Source organism: Tinamus guttatus, unplaced genomic scaffold (assembly GCF_059628265.1).
Source record: "Tinamus guttatus ecotype Peru unplaced genomic scaffold, ASM5962826v1 Tinamus_guttatus_pri_ptg000202l, whole genome shotgun sequence".
Lineage (NCBI taxonomy): Eukaryota > Metazoa > Chordata > Aves > Tinamiformes > Tinamidae > Tinamus > Tinamus guttatus.
In genome coordinates, this window is record NW_028288736.1 from 4,427,456 (window position 1) to 4,446,917 (window position 19,462).

Consider the following 19,462-nt stretch of genomic DNA (forward strand, 5'->3'; position numbering starts at 1 on the left):
CAACAACAGAGTGCTTAGAATGCAACAATACAAAACAAAATCTTGCGGAGGGGTGGGGGGAAGAGAGAGATGCTAGTCCTAGAATAAAACTTACATTCTAGTGTCAGTTTGGCATCCCATAAAAACATCCCAAAGATATGGGTTTAACCTATCCTTTAGGCAAAAGGTGGCTAAGCACCTGGGCATCCCACAGTCACATCCCCATACTTTCAACTCTGCAATCACATCCTGAAGATCTGCAACATCTGACTTCATACTTTCTTCCTTCAGGTTACATTGAAGCAGTTCATTTTGGGAAGGTTAAAACCACTTGACTCCAGCTTGCCAACAGCCAACTCACTCTTGAACTGCACAGCCCTCTCCAGGAGGGGTTGGGGAGAGGTAAAAGTTATTCCCACTATCGGAATAACATGCCCAGATCCAAGTAGTTATTAGAAAAGTGAAAAATTTTTTGCTCATAAGAACCAATTTCTTATATTAGGAATGAGGCTTTACCATCGTATACGCCCCATCTGTCAGTCTTGCATAGCAACCTGGCAGGGACAAGTATCTCGCTTACTGTGCTATTGGTTTGTTTCCACCAACATAGAGTCATATTTAACTTCATTCACAAACTTGATGAGAATTTAAATCATAATTGTCCAGTACAAAGCAGTGAAGTTCATCAGAGAAGCACTACTCAAAATGAAAGTAGACATGACTGTGATTAAGCAAGAAACGATTAAGAGAAAGTAATGACCAAATTTTCTCTCTCCCATTTGTGTACATGCACTGGAGTAAATTAATTAGACAGGTGAAAAGCTGTCATTTTGCAATTAATCTAAAACTAAACACTAGCTCTTAGTGTCTAGTTCTTAGTTCTGCTTAGCACTAATTCATGAAGGATTTTTTTTTCTATTTTTTTCCTCACTATGGTGTCTTTACTGTGTATTTCCACATTTCACTAATTGCCTTAATTTAAATATTGTAAGTTTATCTTATTAATAAATGCACATGAGAAAGTACTCACTGGCTTGTTGATGGTGCTCTTCACTTTGGAATGTGCTGAATTCATAAGCAGACATCTTGATTTTCAGTAGCAAAGTCAAAACATTGTCCAGCTTCTCTATAGAAGAGAATTCAAAAGCCTATTGCGAGAGAGAGAGTGGACACATTTGGTACACATGTGTTTAAGTTTATTCTAATGAATCAATTATAAGCTTGTTCTAGTAAATCAAATTATTCAAGTGAAATGAATACAAACTCACTGTTAGTAGGATTCACCATGTTTTTGAAAGTCATAAAAAAGTAGTAATATGATACAAGTAGTCTTATAGAAGGAGGATCATTACACTAAGACGCAGTTGAAGAGAAACAGATAGTATAGTCATTACAGCAGTAATCTGGGATGATCTTAAAGAACTTAGTAGCTCCCTGTTACCTGAAACCTTTACAATAAGGTTGTACACTGCTCAGTTCCACAAGCTATAGTCTAACATCAACTGACAGATTAAGAAATGGACAACATGCAACCAGCTGGATGAGCTTCCCTACTAAAAACAAATTTTTAGACATGGGAAATCTCTACTGCCTGCAGTAAAATAAATTTTTTGATTGCCTAATTCTGTCTGGACAGAAAGCTAAGATCTTTTCCTAATGAATCTCAAGGCAGCCATAACTAAGCGCTTCTTTTCTTGGTGTGACAAGGGAAGTATGTCTACAGGGATTTGAACACTGAAGATATTTTAACACTGAGTACTACAAGGCTGGCCCAGTCTTTGCTGCACAGCCTGCAGGTAGAATAGTTTGGGCATCAAAAACAGCTGAGCCGCAGCAAGGGAGTTCTCACTAAAATGTGCCATCCCATACTTGCTGGAATAGCTCTTAAATAACTAACAGAGATATATACAGAACTATATTGACTTCTAGATTTTATATATTGACCTGGGGAAAAAAAAAAGTCTGTGAAAGACATAGTGAGGAGAAAAGGATAGAGATGACTACTGAGGAAACATTAAAACATATGTATTTAGTAAATTGTGATCAACCCATTTTTAAGTAGAAAATCTAAAGGAGAAATAGCTTAAGAATATGCAGCTCTTTCATTGCACTCAGACAACTAAGCAATGTTTCTCAGTTTCAAATGAATCAATTTCCCATGCCGAAGAGGGTGCACAATTTAAGGAATTTGCAGCAAAGTGCTTAAGGCCATGAAACTTTGCATAGCTTAATCCCCTTCACATCAAGTTGTCCTAGCTCATACAAGCTGCCAAGGCAGGCATTAGACTATCCTGCTTTTAAAAAGAAAGGAGATAAAGCGTGGAAAATTTTGCCGTTTCAAACGGTCTGCCTTCCACTGACCTGCTTCTCCATTCATTTAATACCAGAGTTAGGAATATCTCTTGTGCATGGTTTTCATAATGTAATTTTATGTTTTTCCCTCATATTTTGTCTCCTCCTCCAGATATCTACAGTCTAAAGACTCAAGCCATGATTTAACAAGCCATCTTGTTAACCAACCATTAACAACTAACTTGGCTCTGCAAATCTACAACCCTGCCAGAAACACTAGTTTGAGTACATACATAGGAAAAAAAAAAATATAGTAACACCTTTCATGTCACATAAAGGAGGACCTAAAACCAATGTTGATTTCTGTTCCATTAGTTATGTGAAGATAATAGCAGAAACAGCAGTGAAGAAGAACTAGCAATAGGGCTGTTCTGTGCTATCCAGCTAGAAGCTGAAAGCTCCATACCAACATAAAAGTCATTTCCCACACTTTGGAAATCATGATAGGGATTTATTTATACTCTACTACCCACTCCTGCTGGAGTAAGAGCACTTACGGACTCCAGATACACTATATTTGCATATTTTGATATATCCCACCCAGGCAAGAAATGCCACCAACATTATTCACCTAAAGCTCCTGCTAAAGCCTCTCTAAAGCCAACAAAAACAGGACTGCACACTTTTTAACAAAACCCCGAGCTTCAAGACAACCCACCTTTTACCTGAATAAAGAATTAAGAATTTAAGACAGGTAAGAAAAGAAGTAAAAGCACTATTTGCTCCTCATATGCAAGCTCTTTCCAGGAGTCAGGTTTCCAAGCAGCTCTCCCCAAGCCCTCTAAAGCTCATATGGCTGCTCCCTGCTCCTCCCTTCAGTCCTAGCCCTTCTGCAGGAGCTACTACAAGCCTCAAGTCCAGCCTCCAGAAGCTTCTCCCGGCTCAAGGCCTCCCCAGGTGACAGCACTCTCTCCATCTACCCCCTGCTGCCTTCCAGAGCGATAGGAAGCAGCTGTGAATCACAGAAGGGCTCCGAGTGATGTCCACCACACCTGGCTGGGCTTCTGAAACATCCTTAAAAAAAAGGAAAAGATGAAGCACATGTTTTGATTCTTCTGTGAATCATAGTGTATTAACTGTTAACAAAACCCTGAAAATGTGTGCCAGTAAAACATGGCACGTACAGCCAGGAAAGTAACATATGCTTTCACGTTTACAAAAAGATGAACTACTCCAGTAGTTCTTAAATACCAGACAATGCTTCATATGCACCTAAATACCTAGACTACCTCTGTCAAAGAAGAGGGCTAGGCTTAAAAATCACAATTTTACCCACTGATAAAACACATAAAAATTTCATGTTTAGCTAGGAAGACAGAAACATTTTAAAATAACAGTTGCTGACATGACTTAGAAAGTTGAAAACTATTAAAAGTAGTTACATAGAAAATATATTAGGGGATGGAGTTAAGGCATATACATACTATCACTACATAGGACATATAGTTATTTCTTGCAAATTTTCATTGAAAAGACTGCACTTGATTCTCATTCTTCTTGCTTTTCATATATATTCTAACTAGAATCTTATTTCATAACAATGATAAAAGCATTCCCTCATGGATCAAATCTCTCAATCATAGCAGTATTATTCACCAAGCCTGTCATAAAGATTTCTTAAGTTCACTAAGTTGCTTAAATTAACATGAATCTCTCAATTTCAATAATAAAGATATGACCTTGGTGCCATCCTTTTTTCAAAAAAACTAAGAAATTTGTACCGAGAAAACCTAAGCACCAAGTATTTTAATCAATATTTGCACTTCGTAGAAAGAGAGTAAAATCAATACAGCATTATAAATCCTCCAGAATGCTAAAATAACAATTTGATGAAAAGAAAGAAATATGAAAAAAATTAATTATAAATTGCAAGAATGTTATGATCAGATTTGTACATAGGTTTACTATGAGCACACAAAATCCCTAAGACAGTTTCTTTAATGCAAAATTATACACAAATGAGAGAACAAAAAACCATGACCATTAGCCTATGGCCTATTATATATGTTCTAATATCAAGTTCATTTAGCACAATGATTTAGTTACTATTTTGACACTGATTTAATATAAAAAAGCTTCCTTAAAATAAAATTTCATATTGTTTCATCTTTTATCTATTGGGTTGTTAGAAATGTTTTGCTAGTGTTGCTCAACACTTTTGTAAATTCAGATAAATATGAAAAATAGAAATAAAATGTCACATACAGCAAAGAATTTCATCCAAAAACATGATTTGTAATAATCTTCACGCTAAAATAGGTCTTATCTAACAATTTAGCTGGTGTTTATCTTCAATTCCTGTCTAAAATTATCAATGAAGAGGTACAACAGAACTGTACTTTGCGAGTCCCCTGTGACCTGGCTTTCAGTAAAAGGAACAAATGGCTGTAAGCCTAGTCACTAGGGTGATTTTGTTTCTTGGGCTTACTTGCTGGATAGGAAGAACAGAAGAGAACAATAATCTCAATGCTGACATCATTTCAAAGTAACCGAAAAAACCTAGCAATATACCATACTGTAAAGGTCTTTCAGTTTTAATAATAAGATACTCCTCAGATTGCAAACGTGTGAAAATCTTGAACTTTTCTTTGAATCACAGAGTGTTACTGCTTTGATCAATAGTTGCTGTAGGTTTTTCTACTTTATTTTTACTTTGTTTTCCATTGTGTTTGAATGTTACTAGGCATTGATAAACCACTGCTGCCCCAGGATACTCTTGCAAGCAAGCTGATAGTCTCAAAGGTTTTAATTACCCCAGTTAAATGAAAGTTACTACTACTCCTGCTACTTGATGGGAATTCTAATTAGGCGAAGGCTATCTTTTTTTCCTTGCATGCGTACATTTCTTAAAAGTAAGTTAAATCATGTTTTGTAAATTGCCATCTTATTGCCAGTAAATTGTATTTAGAAGAGCATTCAAAAGACTTCACAAGTTCAAAAAAAATAACTCAGCTACCTACCTAGTGCATCTGCCTCATTCGATGACCCAGTGCGTACAATTAAATACAATGAGAAATCTTCCAGCACATACACAAACATGTAAACAAATTACTACTAATATACTCCTCCACAGAAAAGCCCTGATGTTGGCTGAACTGCATCATTTATTTGATAATAAAAATTTTCTTGGCGTTAATTTTTAAGTTGCCAACACAAGTAAAATCAAGAGCGAAGCATAGATTGTGTCTTCATTTAAACCCCTGCTTATAATACAGATGAGAAAAAAGACCTAATTATTAAACTAACAGTCCTAACACTGCAGCTGTATTCCCTGGTGTGCACTATTGCTCTGCATAAAATTATTTCTACATTTGAATATAATTTGAATTGCATGCATCTTACTAAATATTAGCCATGCTGGTTAAATGAAGGGTCAAACTCCTGAGATTGCTCAGGCATGCCTGAGCAACACAAATAAGTCTCCAGTGTATCTAGGTTACCATGTTAAGTATATTTAAATCATTAGGACACACTTCTTAAGCATATAATTTTAAATCTCACCTATAGAAAGCTCAATTTCAATGTATTTTAATCTACAGTTTAAAGAATGATAGCTATTACAGAGACTTTAATAGTGCGCTTGTACTTAGTGCTACACTACTTTCATGGTGTAACAAGCCTGTTTTCTTAGAAGTGAATTGTAGTTGGAAGGAATCTACCCCTATTCTTAATAGAACAATAATAATGCAATACATCATTTTTTTATTAATCCTTTCGTTATGAGTGTAATTTGCCTAATGCCTTAGGTGCTAGATAAGTTAGATTTGTTACAAGAAAATGAGACTGTCTGCATTGGAAACAGGCTATCATTTTTGTTTTGGATTTGAAATTTCAAGATAGACATCGTGACAAGTCTGCTTGGACTACTCACCATTGAACAAAAGATACATCAGATTTCATCCTTTCTTAGTGTATGCTCTCTTTTATTCTTTTGCATGTGCTATTAGCAAGGGAGATACTGCAGAGCATTGCAGTGTGCTGCACTGATTTGAAGCCCAGCTTCAAAACCTGAATTCTTCTAAATATATGCAAAGAATCTGCATGGCAACCAGCAAACCACATGAATGATAATTCAGCAGCTGTATACAGACTCTATATGAATAGCAATTGATATGTCTTCCATATAAATTATGCCAGAAAAATCCTGTTTATTGATGAATTAATAATTATCTTCCAAATACAATGTGATTTAAAATTATTTGTTGTTATTAGTTTTATAACACACACAAAAGAACATTTTTGATGGGATAGGAAGACAGTTTTAAATAGCACCATCTGTTATTATTTTCATCCCCTGTAATGCAGGATGCTGTCCTTTGGGCATACACAACAGCAAGAATATTTACGTCACTGTCTTATAAGCAACAACAACAACAAAGAGAGAATTTGGTTTCACTTGTCTGATTGCTTACAACTAGACATCTCAAAGACAGGCCTCTAATCCTGAGCCTGCTGCTGAGCCATTATTCATTACTACATAATCAAAATACAGCCTTTACAGCATGGTGCGTGTTTCCTTAACTTATATTGGCACTTACATGCCTCCTTCCTTATTAATATACAACAGAGGTCAACTTACCTGACAAGCAAAAGCTATTGGGTCAGCCACTTTTTTGAGAATGTTCTCAATCTCCCCTAGTTCAGTATAGTATTCAATCTGCGCTGTGGCCTTAATAACTCCCCCGCAGTAGACATTTACATATACAGGGCCAGCAGGAAAATCTTATAAAAAAAAAAAAAAAAAAAAAAACAGAAACAGAAACAGAACAATATTCGAAAATATTTTACAATCACAGATTAGAGGTCTCAAAGAATAAGTAAAAGAGCAGAGGAAAATATCATAGAAAATACAAAGTGGGAATGAACAAGATTTGTGCTTCAAGCATGATTCGGTGTAGTCAGTTTTTTATCCAGGTCTTTCAGTCTAACATTTAAAAACTGACATCAGAGAATATAACTCTGTAAATCCTTACAAAACAAAGTCATAATATTGTTTAAAGTTAGAAAAGCAAAGAAAACAGTATGCATGCTTCATGTTTCAAACATCCATTTGATTGATGGATGACCTATTATCAGCTCCTATAATCTATGGAAAAGTTCATTTGTTTAAAACTGCTGAATTGCTATTTTCCTTTTCTTTTTGAAATATTTTCTTCATCATAGGCAAGGTTCTCAAAATTCGATTTGAACTAGACTGCAGTATAATTGCTTCCATTCCAGTTGTTTACCTAGTAAAAGCTAAGGAAAGAGTACAGTCTGTTACTTTGACTTCCTCTGAGCATGCAGCATGAGCTCTCTTTATGAGCATATTTTATAATTCATTAGTATTCATTGTGCCAAGAATCCTGCTATAGCACCAGCACTAGCAGTTTAAAAAAAAAAAATCCAATTCTTTCCACAAAAAGCAAACAAACAAAACCCTATGCAATTCAAGTGGGCAATCCTGAAAATGTAAAAAGGCCAAACTACATATTACGAAACCGATCTCAGGATGCATGGACAGCATTCAGGATAAAAATCAGGTCAGACAATTAGCCACCCAAAGGTAGCTCCAAGAAGCCCTAGTTCAATATTGTAGTGTGCATTTTTTCCCCCATCTCATATTCTATTACAATAGTTCAAAATAAAGTATTAGGTAAGTACTTTTTGGAATCCATATCATGCAATGGGGTGGCAAGTCAAAGTCTAAATGCTTAGATGGAACATGATTTAATTGCTAATTCTAATCAAGTGTATGAGGATTTGTGTGGCCCTTAAAACTGTGTTCTAGAACTCCAAAATGCAGTGTCTTTTTTTTTTTTTTTTGGCTTAATCGCCTTCCAAGCAAAATTGGAAAATAAGGAAGCCAAAACCATAGATAAAGGAGTAGGGCTAAAATGGTACAGCTCAGTAATACAGAGAAATGGTACGGACATGAAAAAAATAAGCCAGGAAATAAGTTTTTTTCCTGTGTCAGTAAGAACTATCTTGCATTACCTAGCAAGACAGTAATAAGAAAAGAATATTAGCTCTGCATTTTATGGCAGTAATTTTGAAGAATGCTAATCTGTGATTAATCAACGACATCTTAAGACTGCCATTTCCCATTTAACCACACAAAAACAATCTAATAGAACTTAGTTTCCCATAAATCGCTCTCTGCATTAAGAGTAAGTGTTCTTTATGCAAAACCCATGTACAGGAAACACCTAGAATCTACTGTGGGAAGTGAAACTAGTTAGCAGAAAAAGCCAAGGGAGACTAAAATGTCCTGTTTACTTAAAGATAAACAAATTGTCTCTTACCTAAGGCTTTCACAAACTTGACCTTCTGATTCCAAGAGGCTGGATGTGTCCTAATTCGTTGATTGTCTGCTATGAATTCAATTTCTAAGGTTTCATCATCAACTTCATCTTTCAATAAAATAAATATTTCACCAGGGTTCTACAAAATTCAAAAGTATGTTCCCATTAGTCCTTCACCCAATAATACTGAAAGTGTAAAATGTAAATTAAAGCCTAAATGGAAGAGAAAGTTCTTTTAACAATACCTTCATATAAAACATACTATAATACATAGCATTTTGAATTCAGCTTAATCATCTTTTAAAACAGCATTTAAAAGATATGTGTAGATGTATTATTACTGTTTCTAAACCCATTATATAATCTAGATGATTCAAGATAATAAGAATCTAAGATACTGCAGACTTAAATTTTTAGAGTGAATTAACAGTAAAGTCACACAGAAACAGTGAATAAATTGAGAAATAGCCCTCTACTGCCTACTGAACCAGAGAGAATTATACTCTCTTAGAACTTTCCAAGCTCAACAGTGAAATAATGAGAATAAGTTATCTTTAAAAAACATTTTATAAAAACATCTCTCATTATAAAATCATCTTTTAGAGGTAGAAATCAAATTTTGAAATTTTGAAGTGCAAATTACCCAGTCTTAGGGAGACTGAAGCAGAAAAAGAATTAGCAAGCACTTCTCTTGGGTCTGCATTTAAAAAAAAAAAAAAAAAAAAAAAAAAAAAAAAGAGTTTCACACCTCTGTATCAAGTCACAGTGGTTTAAATTACAGATTTACATTGACATACTGACCTACAATTTTGTTCTGTTTATCTTTAGACTGTTGCTTTGTGGCACTGCTATCAATTTTCAGTGGAAAAAATATACACTTACACCATCGCAAAAACTCTAAACTTTGATGAACACGGAAGAGATTTAATCCATGTGTAAAATCTCTAGCAAGACATTATCATTTATAATACTATTTCACTTTCCATAATACAGATTTCTAGATAAGATAATAGCATTTTTCAAGATTACATTTGTTTTAAAGATATCCATTTGCGATTCTCTTTGAAAGCCCCCAGGTTTTGGAGTAATTTATAGAGAAGATAACCTGTATTGTAAGAGAGCAAAACAGGTCAAAATAGATCACCAGTTGAAGAATGAAGGACATGATACATTACCAAGGCCTAACATATGGAATGGTCTACTGACAAATAGGTGACACTCCATGTACACCGCAACCTTCATATCTGACTGTTCACGATATGTGCGAAGGAACGTAGCACTGCATATCACACATTTTCGGCTTACATTGTTACATGCTTTCATAGAAAAAGCCTAATTAAAACCAATTGCACATAAACATCTGTAGGAAATATAAACATTTGTAGGAAATGCACGTAGATGTGAACATAAGACTATTTCAGATTTCAATTTAAAACTAGGCAAGATGCATACATATAGGAGCTTCCTAACTCACACAAGCAAGTACCAATACATCGATTCTTCCCTATCTCACATCTCTTGAGAAGTCTCTGCCTTCATTCTCCCTTCTAAACAACAAGTTTCTGATTACAGCAATATCTCCACTCAAACTGCCAAAAAAAAAAATTAATAGAGATAAAATCCTTCTTCAGAGACTCTCTTTAATGTATTTTATCCACAAACCTTTTGGCTGCAGTATGGATGTGACAAAAAGGCAAAACAAATACGACTGCAGGCTAGGTGCACTCTCATTTTGGCTCCTCATTTGTGATTTGTTCTCCAAATTGACAGAGCGCAAATGAGATTACAACATGGAGAGTAGAAGAACACAGCTATCCCAAAGATTTTAGCATCTCAAAGTCTTACTTCACATGATATCTTAGCTGGAAGCACCAGTGCTGATTGCTGGTTAGTTTCTAATATTTCAGAAACATGCTCCGTTTCCGAAAAAAGATCAGTTTCTTCTGAAGCTCTTCTCATATTGGACGAGTTAACATCAGTGTTATTCTGGTAATCTGAAATAAATAATACGGAATGAAGGTATTAATCATCCTAGAACAATAAAACATTGCAATGCAGTGATTTCAAGTATATTAGAGATGCAAACGGCATTTGCAGTCACGTTAAGGGCATTGTATGAAATTCTGCCAAAATTTCCTTTAATAAATGTTTTCCCCTCTAATGAAGAGATTCCCTTTAAAGTTCTGATCCAGCAGTCTTTAGCTGTATGAGTAAGCTGTTCTCATATGCCTAGTCTTGTTGAAGCTGGAAAATATATGGGCCTTTTGACCAAAGTTTCTGTGACCAATGAGGTCATGGAAGTCAGCCAGTTCCCCCTTAGCAGGATACACCAAGCTAAGCTGATTTTTCACCACTCTTGCTTTTCCCATATTTAAACAAGGATATGCTGGACCTCCGCAATTTAGAGCCCAGCTGTCTGTAGGCAGGATTCGTATGAGTGCAGTCATACCAATGAACACATATATTCATGGTAATAGCTAGCGCATTTCCCTAACAAAAAGGCTACAAAGTATTTGCCTTTCTTCATGTACAAAAGATGAAGTGAAAGTATCCACTTTTTGGAGGATATTCCGGGCTTGGAAGTGCTATGCAGATTGCACAGGTAGCTTGCAACTAGCTTGCTTTCTGTTTTACAGTACAAATATGGCCCAAGAGCCATAGCTAATCCTTTACCAAATCACAGCATTTTGATGAGAAAATATAAAAAATTGACAACTGCATCTGCCGAGCTCTGACTATGTTTTAGAAAAGCTGTTCTTCACACCTGCTACCTCTCAGCTGTATTACTACTCCTTTCCAGACATTCTACTGACCATTATCCTGTATAAAACATTCTTCCCACCCATCTCAGAGATTTCTGCAACTGTTCATCAAGCAGGATAAACCAGCACACTGCAGTCACCTAGTTAGAGTAATGATATCCTCCCAAGCAGCTCACACAGCTGAAAAATCCAGACTGGCTGATTAGAGAATATCCTGAGATATATCAACCATATCTTGTGTTAATCTTGTTTTATCAAACACTCAGTCAATTACATTCAAGAACACAAATAACTTTCAGGCACATCTTTTCCTCTTAAATAGAATTATTAGAATTAATAGAATTATTTCTACTATTTAGTGATGGGAAGAATACCAAGTAGGAGCTATTTGGCTCTGCTCAAAGAAGTACCAAAACCATTTTGAGTGTTTTTCCCAAAAGCAACCAAGTCACCAAAATACACTAACCATGTAGTGCTCCTAAATGATACTGAATTCTTCCCATTCAGCAGCAGTACTGATAATTCCAGTTTTCTCATTTCTTGCTCACCATTATTACCCCAGATAAAACAATTTGTCTCAAATATATGCCCCCTCTCTTTACCCACTCTGCCTTACCTATGCCAAGACTTAAACCATTAAAGCACCTGCTAAGTGAAGCTATACCAGACAAATTTGAGTATGCTGTACCTGATACACATGTTACTTTTCATAGAAGTGTTTTGATCACTACAGATGTCTCAGAAGGGGAAGGAGAAAGAAAAAAAAAGTATTATTTGCCCATGCTTTTGGAGAGGAAGCTAAACTTTCACTTAACATCTATCCATGGTGGGTTCTTCAGTGTTTATCACCAGCTAGTGAAATTTCCCTAGCCCACTCCTGCTTGTATGCTTATGCCTTTAAGGCAAACTAAATCTGAATCTAAGCTGTGAATTCAGTGTAAATTAGTAAAACTGTACCAGACCAACACATAGCTCCTTTGCAGAACGGAAGTAGTTTTAATTCAATTTGCTTTAATTTATTTTGAAAGTTAAACAAACTCAACTGAACATGAAGGCTACTTTGAATCTGAATGAGAATCTACTCCCAAATTAGCGTTGTTTAACTAATCCAGGTCATAAAGTAAGTGCATTAATTTCTCCGATTACCGCTATGTAGACTAGACCTTACTCAGCACTCCTCTTCAGAAAAAGTCTGGGAGACACAAACTCTTGCAGAAGAAAACAACTACAGTCCTGTGCTCACAGGATATACATTAAGAAGAGTCTGTGTTCATATTTTAAGTCACAATTCTATGCTAAAGCAGATGGAATTTACACAGCAGACAGCATTTATACAGCAGACAGCTCATACGAGGTGAATTTTTTTTTCTTCTGAAAAAATTTCTTCTACTTTATGCAAAGAATTCTTGTAAGGACAAGAAACATTTCTTTACTGGATAAAATGAAAAGGACTGAATAGTAAATGTGGTGGCCTCTGGATTCTTGGTTGTTGGCTTTCCAATTTTCATTCTTTGAGCATTGTGTAGATACATTCCAATCTGTGTGAAATTCAGTATAATTACTTCTACAGTCTTCAATCTGCATGTCACAAATGAAAGCAGTTGGTTCCACCTTTTAATGTCTGCAATAATTCACCTACTGAGAAGGTCACTGCTAGTTTGATTTAAATTAAGATGAAGTGTGTTACCACATTAACTATATTTTCATATTTTTATTATGCATAGTGATCTATAACTACACTGTCAGGACTCGAGCCCAGTCAGTAATGGGATTATATGATTTCAGAGTTTAGACAAATTAATAAGAAATATGGCTCTTACACCAAAGACTGATATTTAGAATGAGGGATTCCCCTGCTGACTGTGAAAGTAAGTTCCAATTTATTAGCTAAAGGCCATCAAGGAAGACCTCTTTCAGTATATGTCAAGTCCACACTATGTAAGTATAAATGAAAGTACAGCAGTCTAAGGCACAGGGATCTGAATCACTACTACCTATTTAGTTGCTAAGCTCTGGAACCATCACCTCCAGCATTCAGGTTCCTACCAACAGGATCAACAGTACTGATCCTAAAACTCTGTGAAACACAAAACAACAAAATGAAGTGTTATTTGTAGATGCTAAACAAGAAATACACCAGAAACTAAGCAAACTTTGTATCGGTGGTAGTAGCTATAATAAAACAACTTAAGGGATTAATACCACACTAGTAAGATTCTAGTTAAGCACATGGAGTACATGTATAGATTTGATCTGATATATCTCCGATCTCTCCACTGCATTTGTGTAGAATGTGGGTAGAAAATAACTTTTGATTAAATGTTTGATGTCTTTTGAAAACTTGGATTTTGGACATGTTTGGAATGAATCCTCTCTGCAGCCTTTGCAAGGGATAGTTAGGGAATGCCATTAGTCCTTAAGGCTTTCAGAAAAATCATCTTTTAACAAGAATTTACAACTGCATGTATAGGTTAGCTTACATGAAATATGGAAGGAACATCATTATAGAGTTGAATATCTAAGGAAGGGGATTTAATAAAGAGTATTTGTTGCTTGGTGAACAAGTTTTGTTAAGTGTGTATATCCAGTAACATATCTGCAAGGTTCTTACAACGTGGCACTCGCAATTAAAACAATGGATGACTAAAAATGCGCATTTTCTTGTGAGATATATAAGAAAATATTAACAATATCTAATGTTACTTAAGACAGCACTATGAACTAGAAGCTAAAAACAAAGAAAAGTTTTCGCTTGAATATCCAGGGTACTGCTGCTGAGAATTATAGTCTATTATAGGAGGGTAATAGTACCATCACACAGACCACTATTTTCAACTTGCATTTTACAAGCATCTCTGATCATCGCACCGAAAAGACAGATCTTAAATTTGAGTTTAAATTTAAATGATCAAATATTACATACATTTACTGTGACAGTTATTCATTTAATTGGGCACAGTGCTAATGTTTTATATTTTACTTCAGTGTTCTCCCTTAATTAATATAACTTAATATATCATTTTATTCTATTTTACACAAAACCTATTGGAATATACTACTGCTCTCAATCCCAAATTTTTAACTGAATTCAGGAAATGACTTGGAAATTGCATTGCTGTGTGTAAACTTATAAATGTTATCAAAGCTTTTCCAGTCTCTTGTGGATTCAATAACTAATACCTCACCATGGCTGCTGAATATCTTTCATGCCACATCCAACCTTCACCAAAAAAAGGAATTTAACTTCTCAAATACATTTTTTGGTTATGCCTGTTGCAGTCTACATGAAGGTTGTAAACGGTCTCAGTGTTTTGACTACTTGGTACATACGGCATGTTTTTAGCCAACAATGTATGTGACAGATTTGGGTTATTAAAAATAGCAGAAAACTTATGAAAGATAAATAAACTTATACACATTTATAAGCTTATGAAAGTTTTACATGTTTTCTAAGGTTACAGAATAAGCCTCTCAACTGGTTTTATAAAAGCAAAATGTCTACACACATTACAGAATTTCAGTTATATTTTAAGCCTTGTTAAAGCTTAGGAACTAAAGTGAAATGAGGAATTGAATCAAAACTAGCAAACGAGGTCCTCCCTACATTTGACTGCAAAGTTGCATGCTCACCTGTTCTTAAACTGATCAGGTATGTTTGCACAGAACAGTTTATCACTAACTGTAGTTTAATAAAGCAATCACAAAATGCTTTAAAGAAAATACAGAGGTCTTGTTATGCATATTCAAATTGAATCTGATAGCTTTTCTTAAAGGCAGGATTTTTTGTTTGTGCTATTTCCTGTACACTTATCAATAATCTTTGAAAAATACTTTGTATGAACTTGTGGGTATTTCTTTATATATACACACACACATATATGTATGGAATATATATATATATACACACACACTTCCTTATGATTTTAACTATATATTCAGAGACAATCTAGGGCTATGACAATTAATCAGTACCAAATTGGACTATTGCTTGCAAGAAAGATTTGTTTTAAACACAGCAAGCAGTGTTTCAGCACAGATTTAGATTAGAAGCTTTATGGGGCACATTAAAACTCTAAACTCTCAGACACACTAATTGGTGTGGAAATAAGAACTACCTGCCTGAGGTCACTTAAATGTTGAAATGTTAATAGAGCTGAGGACTCGCATCTCCCACTTTCTCCATTTGGCATTTGCTCATTCTACCTGCTTCCTAGGAGGCAGCAAACTGAGAGCTGCTGCTGTGAGCTGGCAGTTCTCAGATATTTAAGTCTAACATTTTTATTAAAGAACTCATACATCTACTTCAAGCTAACAGAGTTCTACCAAATTCAGAACACTTGGAATTTTGTTCCAGATCTTCATGCTACCAGTGAGATCTGTAAATACAGATCACTATACCATCAAAACATGGCCACATTTTGAATTACACAGCTGTAAGAAAACAAGTAGATGGAGGTGCTTCAGAATCAATTCATACTTCAGGAAAGCACATCCTACAAGAACCTAAAAGTTCAAATTCAAAGCCAAATGTGAGTTAAAGCCCAACTGTGTCCAAAGGTATTCTATTGATGAAAAAATATTCTTCTCTACAAATTTTAAAGTTCAAGAAATGACATAGCTTCAAAGGCATGAAATCTAATATAACTGAAAAACCCTTTAACAACTTTAACAGGAAGGGTGAGGAAAGACAGGGGTAGCTGGTATTGTCAGCTTCACCCTACTCAAAATATAGGAAATAGATCATTAATAGCATCCGTAAAACCTTTACTGGCACAAGACAATGTGCTCCACATGATAGCATCCCTTAGATAATTCAGTACAAGCAGCTGGCTTGGCTGTGGCAGCTCATTTATCAAATAGCATATCTTGCTCCAAGTATGACAGCAGAGCTCAGACACCTGTGCAGGGGTCTTATCAATCTCTGGGAAGAAATTATGATGATGTTCTTCACCTGTAGAAATCTAAATTATATGGGTCTTGCCTATCTGAGAGATTATGCATCTCCTCATCCCATGCTGCCACAGCTGCTGTCAGCAGAAAGACTCACACCAGACACATTTGGTATTAAAAAATAAATAGAGTGAGTCGTCAGCAAGGCTGACTCACTAGAGGACAGTCTGCTTGGCAATTTACTCCCACCTTTGGTTTGAAATAGCTAAAATCTATTGACCTTTAGGGCAGACTAAAAGGCACACCATTTTCTCAAGAATGCAATAAAGACTACTATTTCAGTTACATCTGAAAACTGTGCTTGGTTTCCAGAACTTGATTATTTTCATTTTTTAATGTTATGGACATGAAAGTAACCTTAGGTCTTTATCTTTTAAGATATTGTCCTTTAATCAAACAACTAGACGCAAGAATAGGCAAGTTTTAATAAAATAGGATTACAGATAGTGTTATAAAAAAAGAACCGCACATCAAAGGTCCTCCCTTAGCTGCTCTTTATTTCCAGAAATGATGCTATCTACTTCATTCCAGTATGCTGGCCTTTATCCAGTTCAGAATGGGGCAGGAAACAGGTAACACAGTATGTATGCATAAGCTAAGAGGTCACAAGACCTCTGAGCAGGGCTAGAGCATGTCTGCTGTTAACAGGCAGAAAGCTACTATATATTAACATAATCTTGTTGTATCCAGGTTGCCTGCTCCTAATTGATTGTTAATTAGATCTAGGATACAAGCCCTAATGGTAAATGCTAAAAAAGACAAAGCTCTGCTACAGAATAGAAACAGCTTATCTGATGATACCTAATGGGTATTTTAATTTGAGGTTAGATGTAGTTTGCAAGTAAAATAATGAAAGCTAATTCAACAACAAGGCATTCATATTTTAGCTATGCATTTATAAGGCTGCAAAGCTGTATACCCAGATACTAGTCAGATTGTTTCACATCTCCTACCTTACTACAAATTTTAAATAATGAATCTTGTGGGAGCAGGGTATTTCCTGAGGTATTTTCCTTAAAATACAGTTTTCTTGTAATAATAAAATAAGTCTACTTACCTTATATAAAAATAAACTTGGAATAAAGCAAATGCATAAAAACATTTGTGAGTAGCTGAAGGAACTGACTTGTATAGTTATCAGCTACAAGAATGAGACCTTATACATTCACATTATGGTGATCAGTGTTCCACAACTGGATCTCTTCCATCACTCACAAGTGCGAGCAAATCAATTGTTTTCACATCTGCTTGTAACTAATATTTCCCGAAAGGGTGTCAGGGATCATATTGTTGTTCTTTTTTTCCAAAGTACTCTCTGACCCTTTCACTCAATATCTTGCACAATTTACTTTAATCAATCACTTCTTAATGAAGTGCATGTTTGCTCATTCACCATCTATCTTGACAGTTTTGGATACGTATATATTTTTTCCATTTGTCTTGTCAGGCACTTGCTGCTCTTTCCACCCTGTTCCTTTGTACTTCTCATGTAGGCTTTACACTTTTGTTCAATTTTCATTCCAGTTAAAGTCGAAATTCTATCTTCTATCAGCTTCTCCCTTCTTTAAGGCAACCTCTGTACACCCAAAACAGACTTTCAGAATGTCAACTGCCTTACTTAAAAGGCTACTCTTTTGTGAGCTTACTGGGTTCTAGCAAAATATTCTTCCTTGGTTTATAATTTCTCTGGTGTTACTGGCACTTCTGCTTTGTTCCATATATGCAGTTTAAGACTGTTTATACTCTCCTTTTATTTGATAGGAGGAGTGACTGGAAGCACTTTTCAAAACACATTCAAAATTCATCTAAAGCCAAATCCATTTTTTTAGGTTAAAGTTTCACCTATTTTCCCAAAAGGTACAAACACTGGTTCATCTTACTATCTTACCTTTCTTTGCTTCTAAAAAAAGAGACTCAATGAATCTTGGAAATCATTTCACTTGTGTACTTTTCCTCTGAAAAAGCTTTCTGTGGTAATTGGATCATTCTAGGATTGTTCTATGGTGCTGCACCACTACAGAAGAAATGCTGACCACTTCCTTACAATCAGTCAGGAATCAGTCTGGTGCAACAGACCTCAAAGGTGTCTAACAGTTCTTTTAGTTAGTGCTAAGGATATACTACATGTTATGGGGCTCTGTACTAAAAGCAAATGGAGATTTTATCCTCTGCTCTCCCCCAGTGTGACTCTTCAGGGGCTTTCACAAACGTAAATAAACCAGAATGACAAATACCAACAGGATCTGAAGTCTGGATGGAGAGTCTTTCCCAGCCAAACTATGGCTGTGTCTGAGTGACACTGCAATGTAATAATGCAAGCAGCATTTTTCTACCTGAAATCTCAGATCAGCCTCCTTTCTACCACAAATCTATTAGGAACAGAAAAGGAAAGCTTTCCATGTCTTCCCTTTTCTGTACTCTGAAATTCAAGGAAAGGGAAATGTCCCTGTCAGAGCTCTTCCCATTTTCACACTCCTCACAAGAACATGTGGGTTGTAGATGTGTGGGTGGATGTTTGAGAACAAGGCATGTTCCTCTACATAGCTAAGGTAAGGTTAGTTTCTTGCCTTTAATGTCTGATGAAATATAAGAGAATAAAATTAATTTTCTGAAGACTACTGGGTTTATTCTAGTAAATGCAAGGGGAATTCAAACTCACCATCTGCAAGAACTGCTTCATATACATAAGATAGAGAGTCTTCCAGGCTTTTTTTCTGTGGTTTTCCTATGGGAGGAAAAAAAAAAAAAAGTATAATTCTTTAATGGGTATCTCCTTGGAAATAACTCTAAATGGTCATCAGCCTTGATGATAGTGACCATCACTATCCTACCTGAATGTTTCTGAGAATCTTTAGTTTGCTCTTAGGAAGATTTCAACAACATAAATCATGCTGCTGACTGCTGCTCTGGAGAATTTAAGTCATTCCTTGTTCCCACCCTGGGGTTTCTAGGCAAAATGCAGGCAAGCCTTTTAAAACATGCTTTTAAGAAGTGCTGATTAGCTGTGTCTTGTACTCTCCATGAAGGAGCATTTTACAACTTTGCAGCTGATTTGCACACACCTGACCATTCACAACTGCAATTAGAATTAACAGGAGTTTGGACATGGACATAAGGTGTGCTACACACACTGAT

At 35.6% G+C, this 19,462-nt stretch overlaps 1 protein-coding gene across 1 annotated transcript in view; it reads right to left on the minus strand.

Moving 5' to 3' along the window:
• Nucleotides 1-885: 885 nt before the first annotated feature.
• Nucleotides 886-19,462, minus strand: part of LOC104569604 (B cell scaffold protein with ankyrin repeats 1) — a 51,025-nt gene continuing 32,448 nt past the window's right edge. Inside the window, exons 3-7 of the mRNA XM_088524027.1 lie at nt 18,987-19,052; nt 10,461-10,609; nt 8,616-8,754; nt 6,911-7,053; nt 886-1,127 (exon numbers count right to left, since the gene is read on the minus strand). Coding sequence (XP_088380153.1) covers nt 981-1,127; nt 6,911-7,053; nt 8,616-8,754; nt 10,461-10,574 — 543 coding nt within the window. The 5' untranslated portion in view covers nt 10,575-10,609; nt 18,987-19,052 and the 3' untranslated portion in view covers nt 886-980. The remainder of the gene's footprint in view (nt 1,128-6,910; nt 7,054-8,615; nt 8,755-10,460; nt 10,610-18,986; nt 19,053-19,462) is intronic.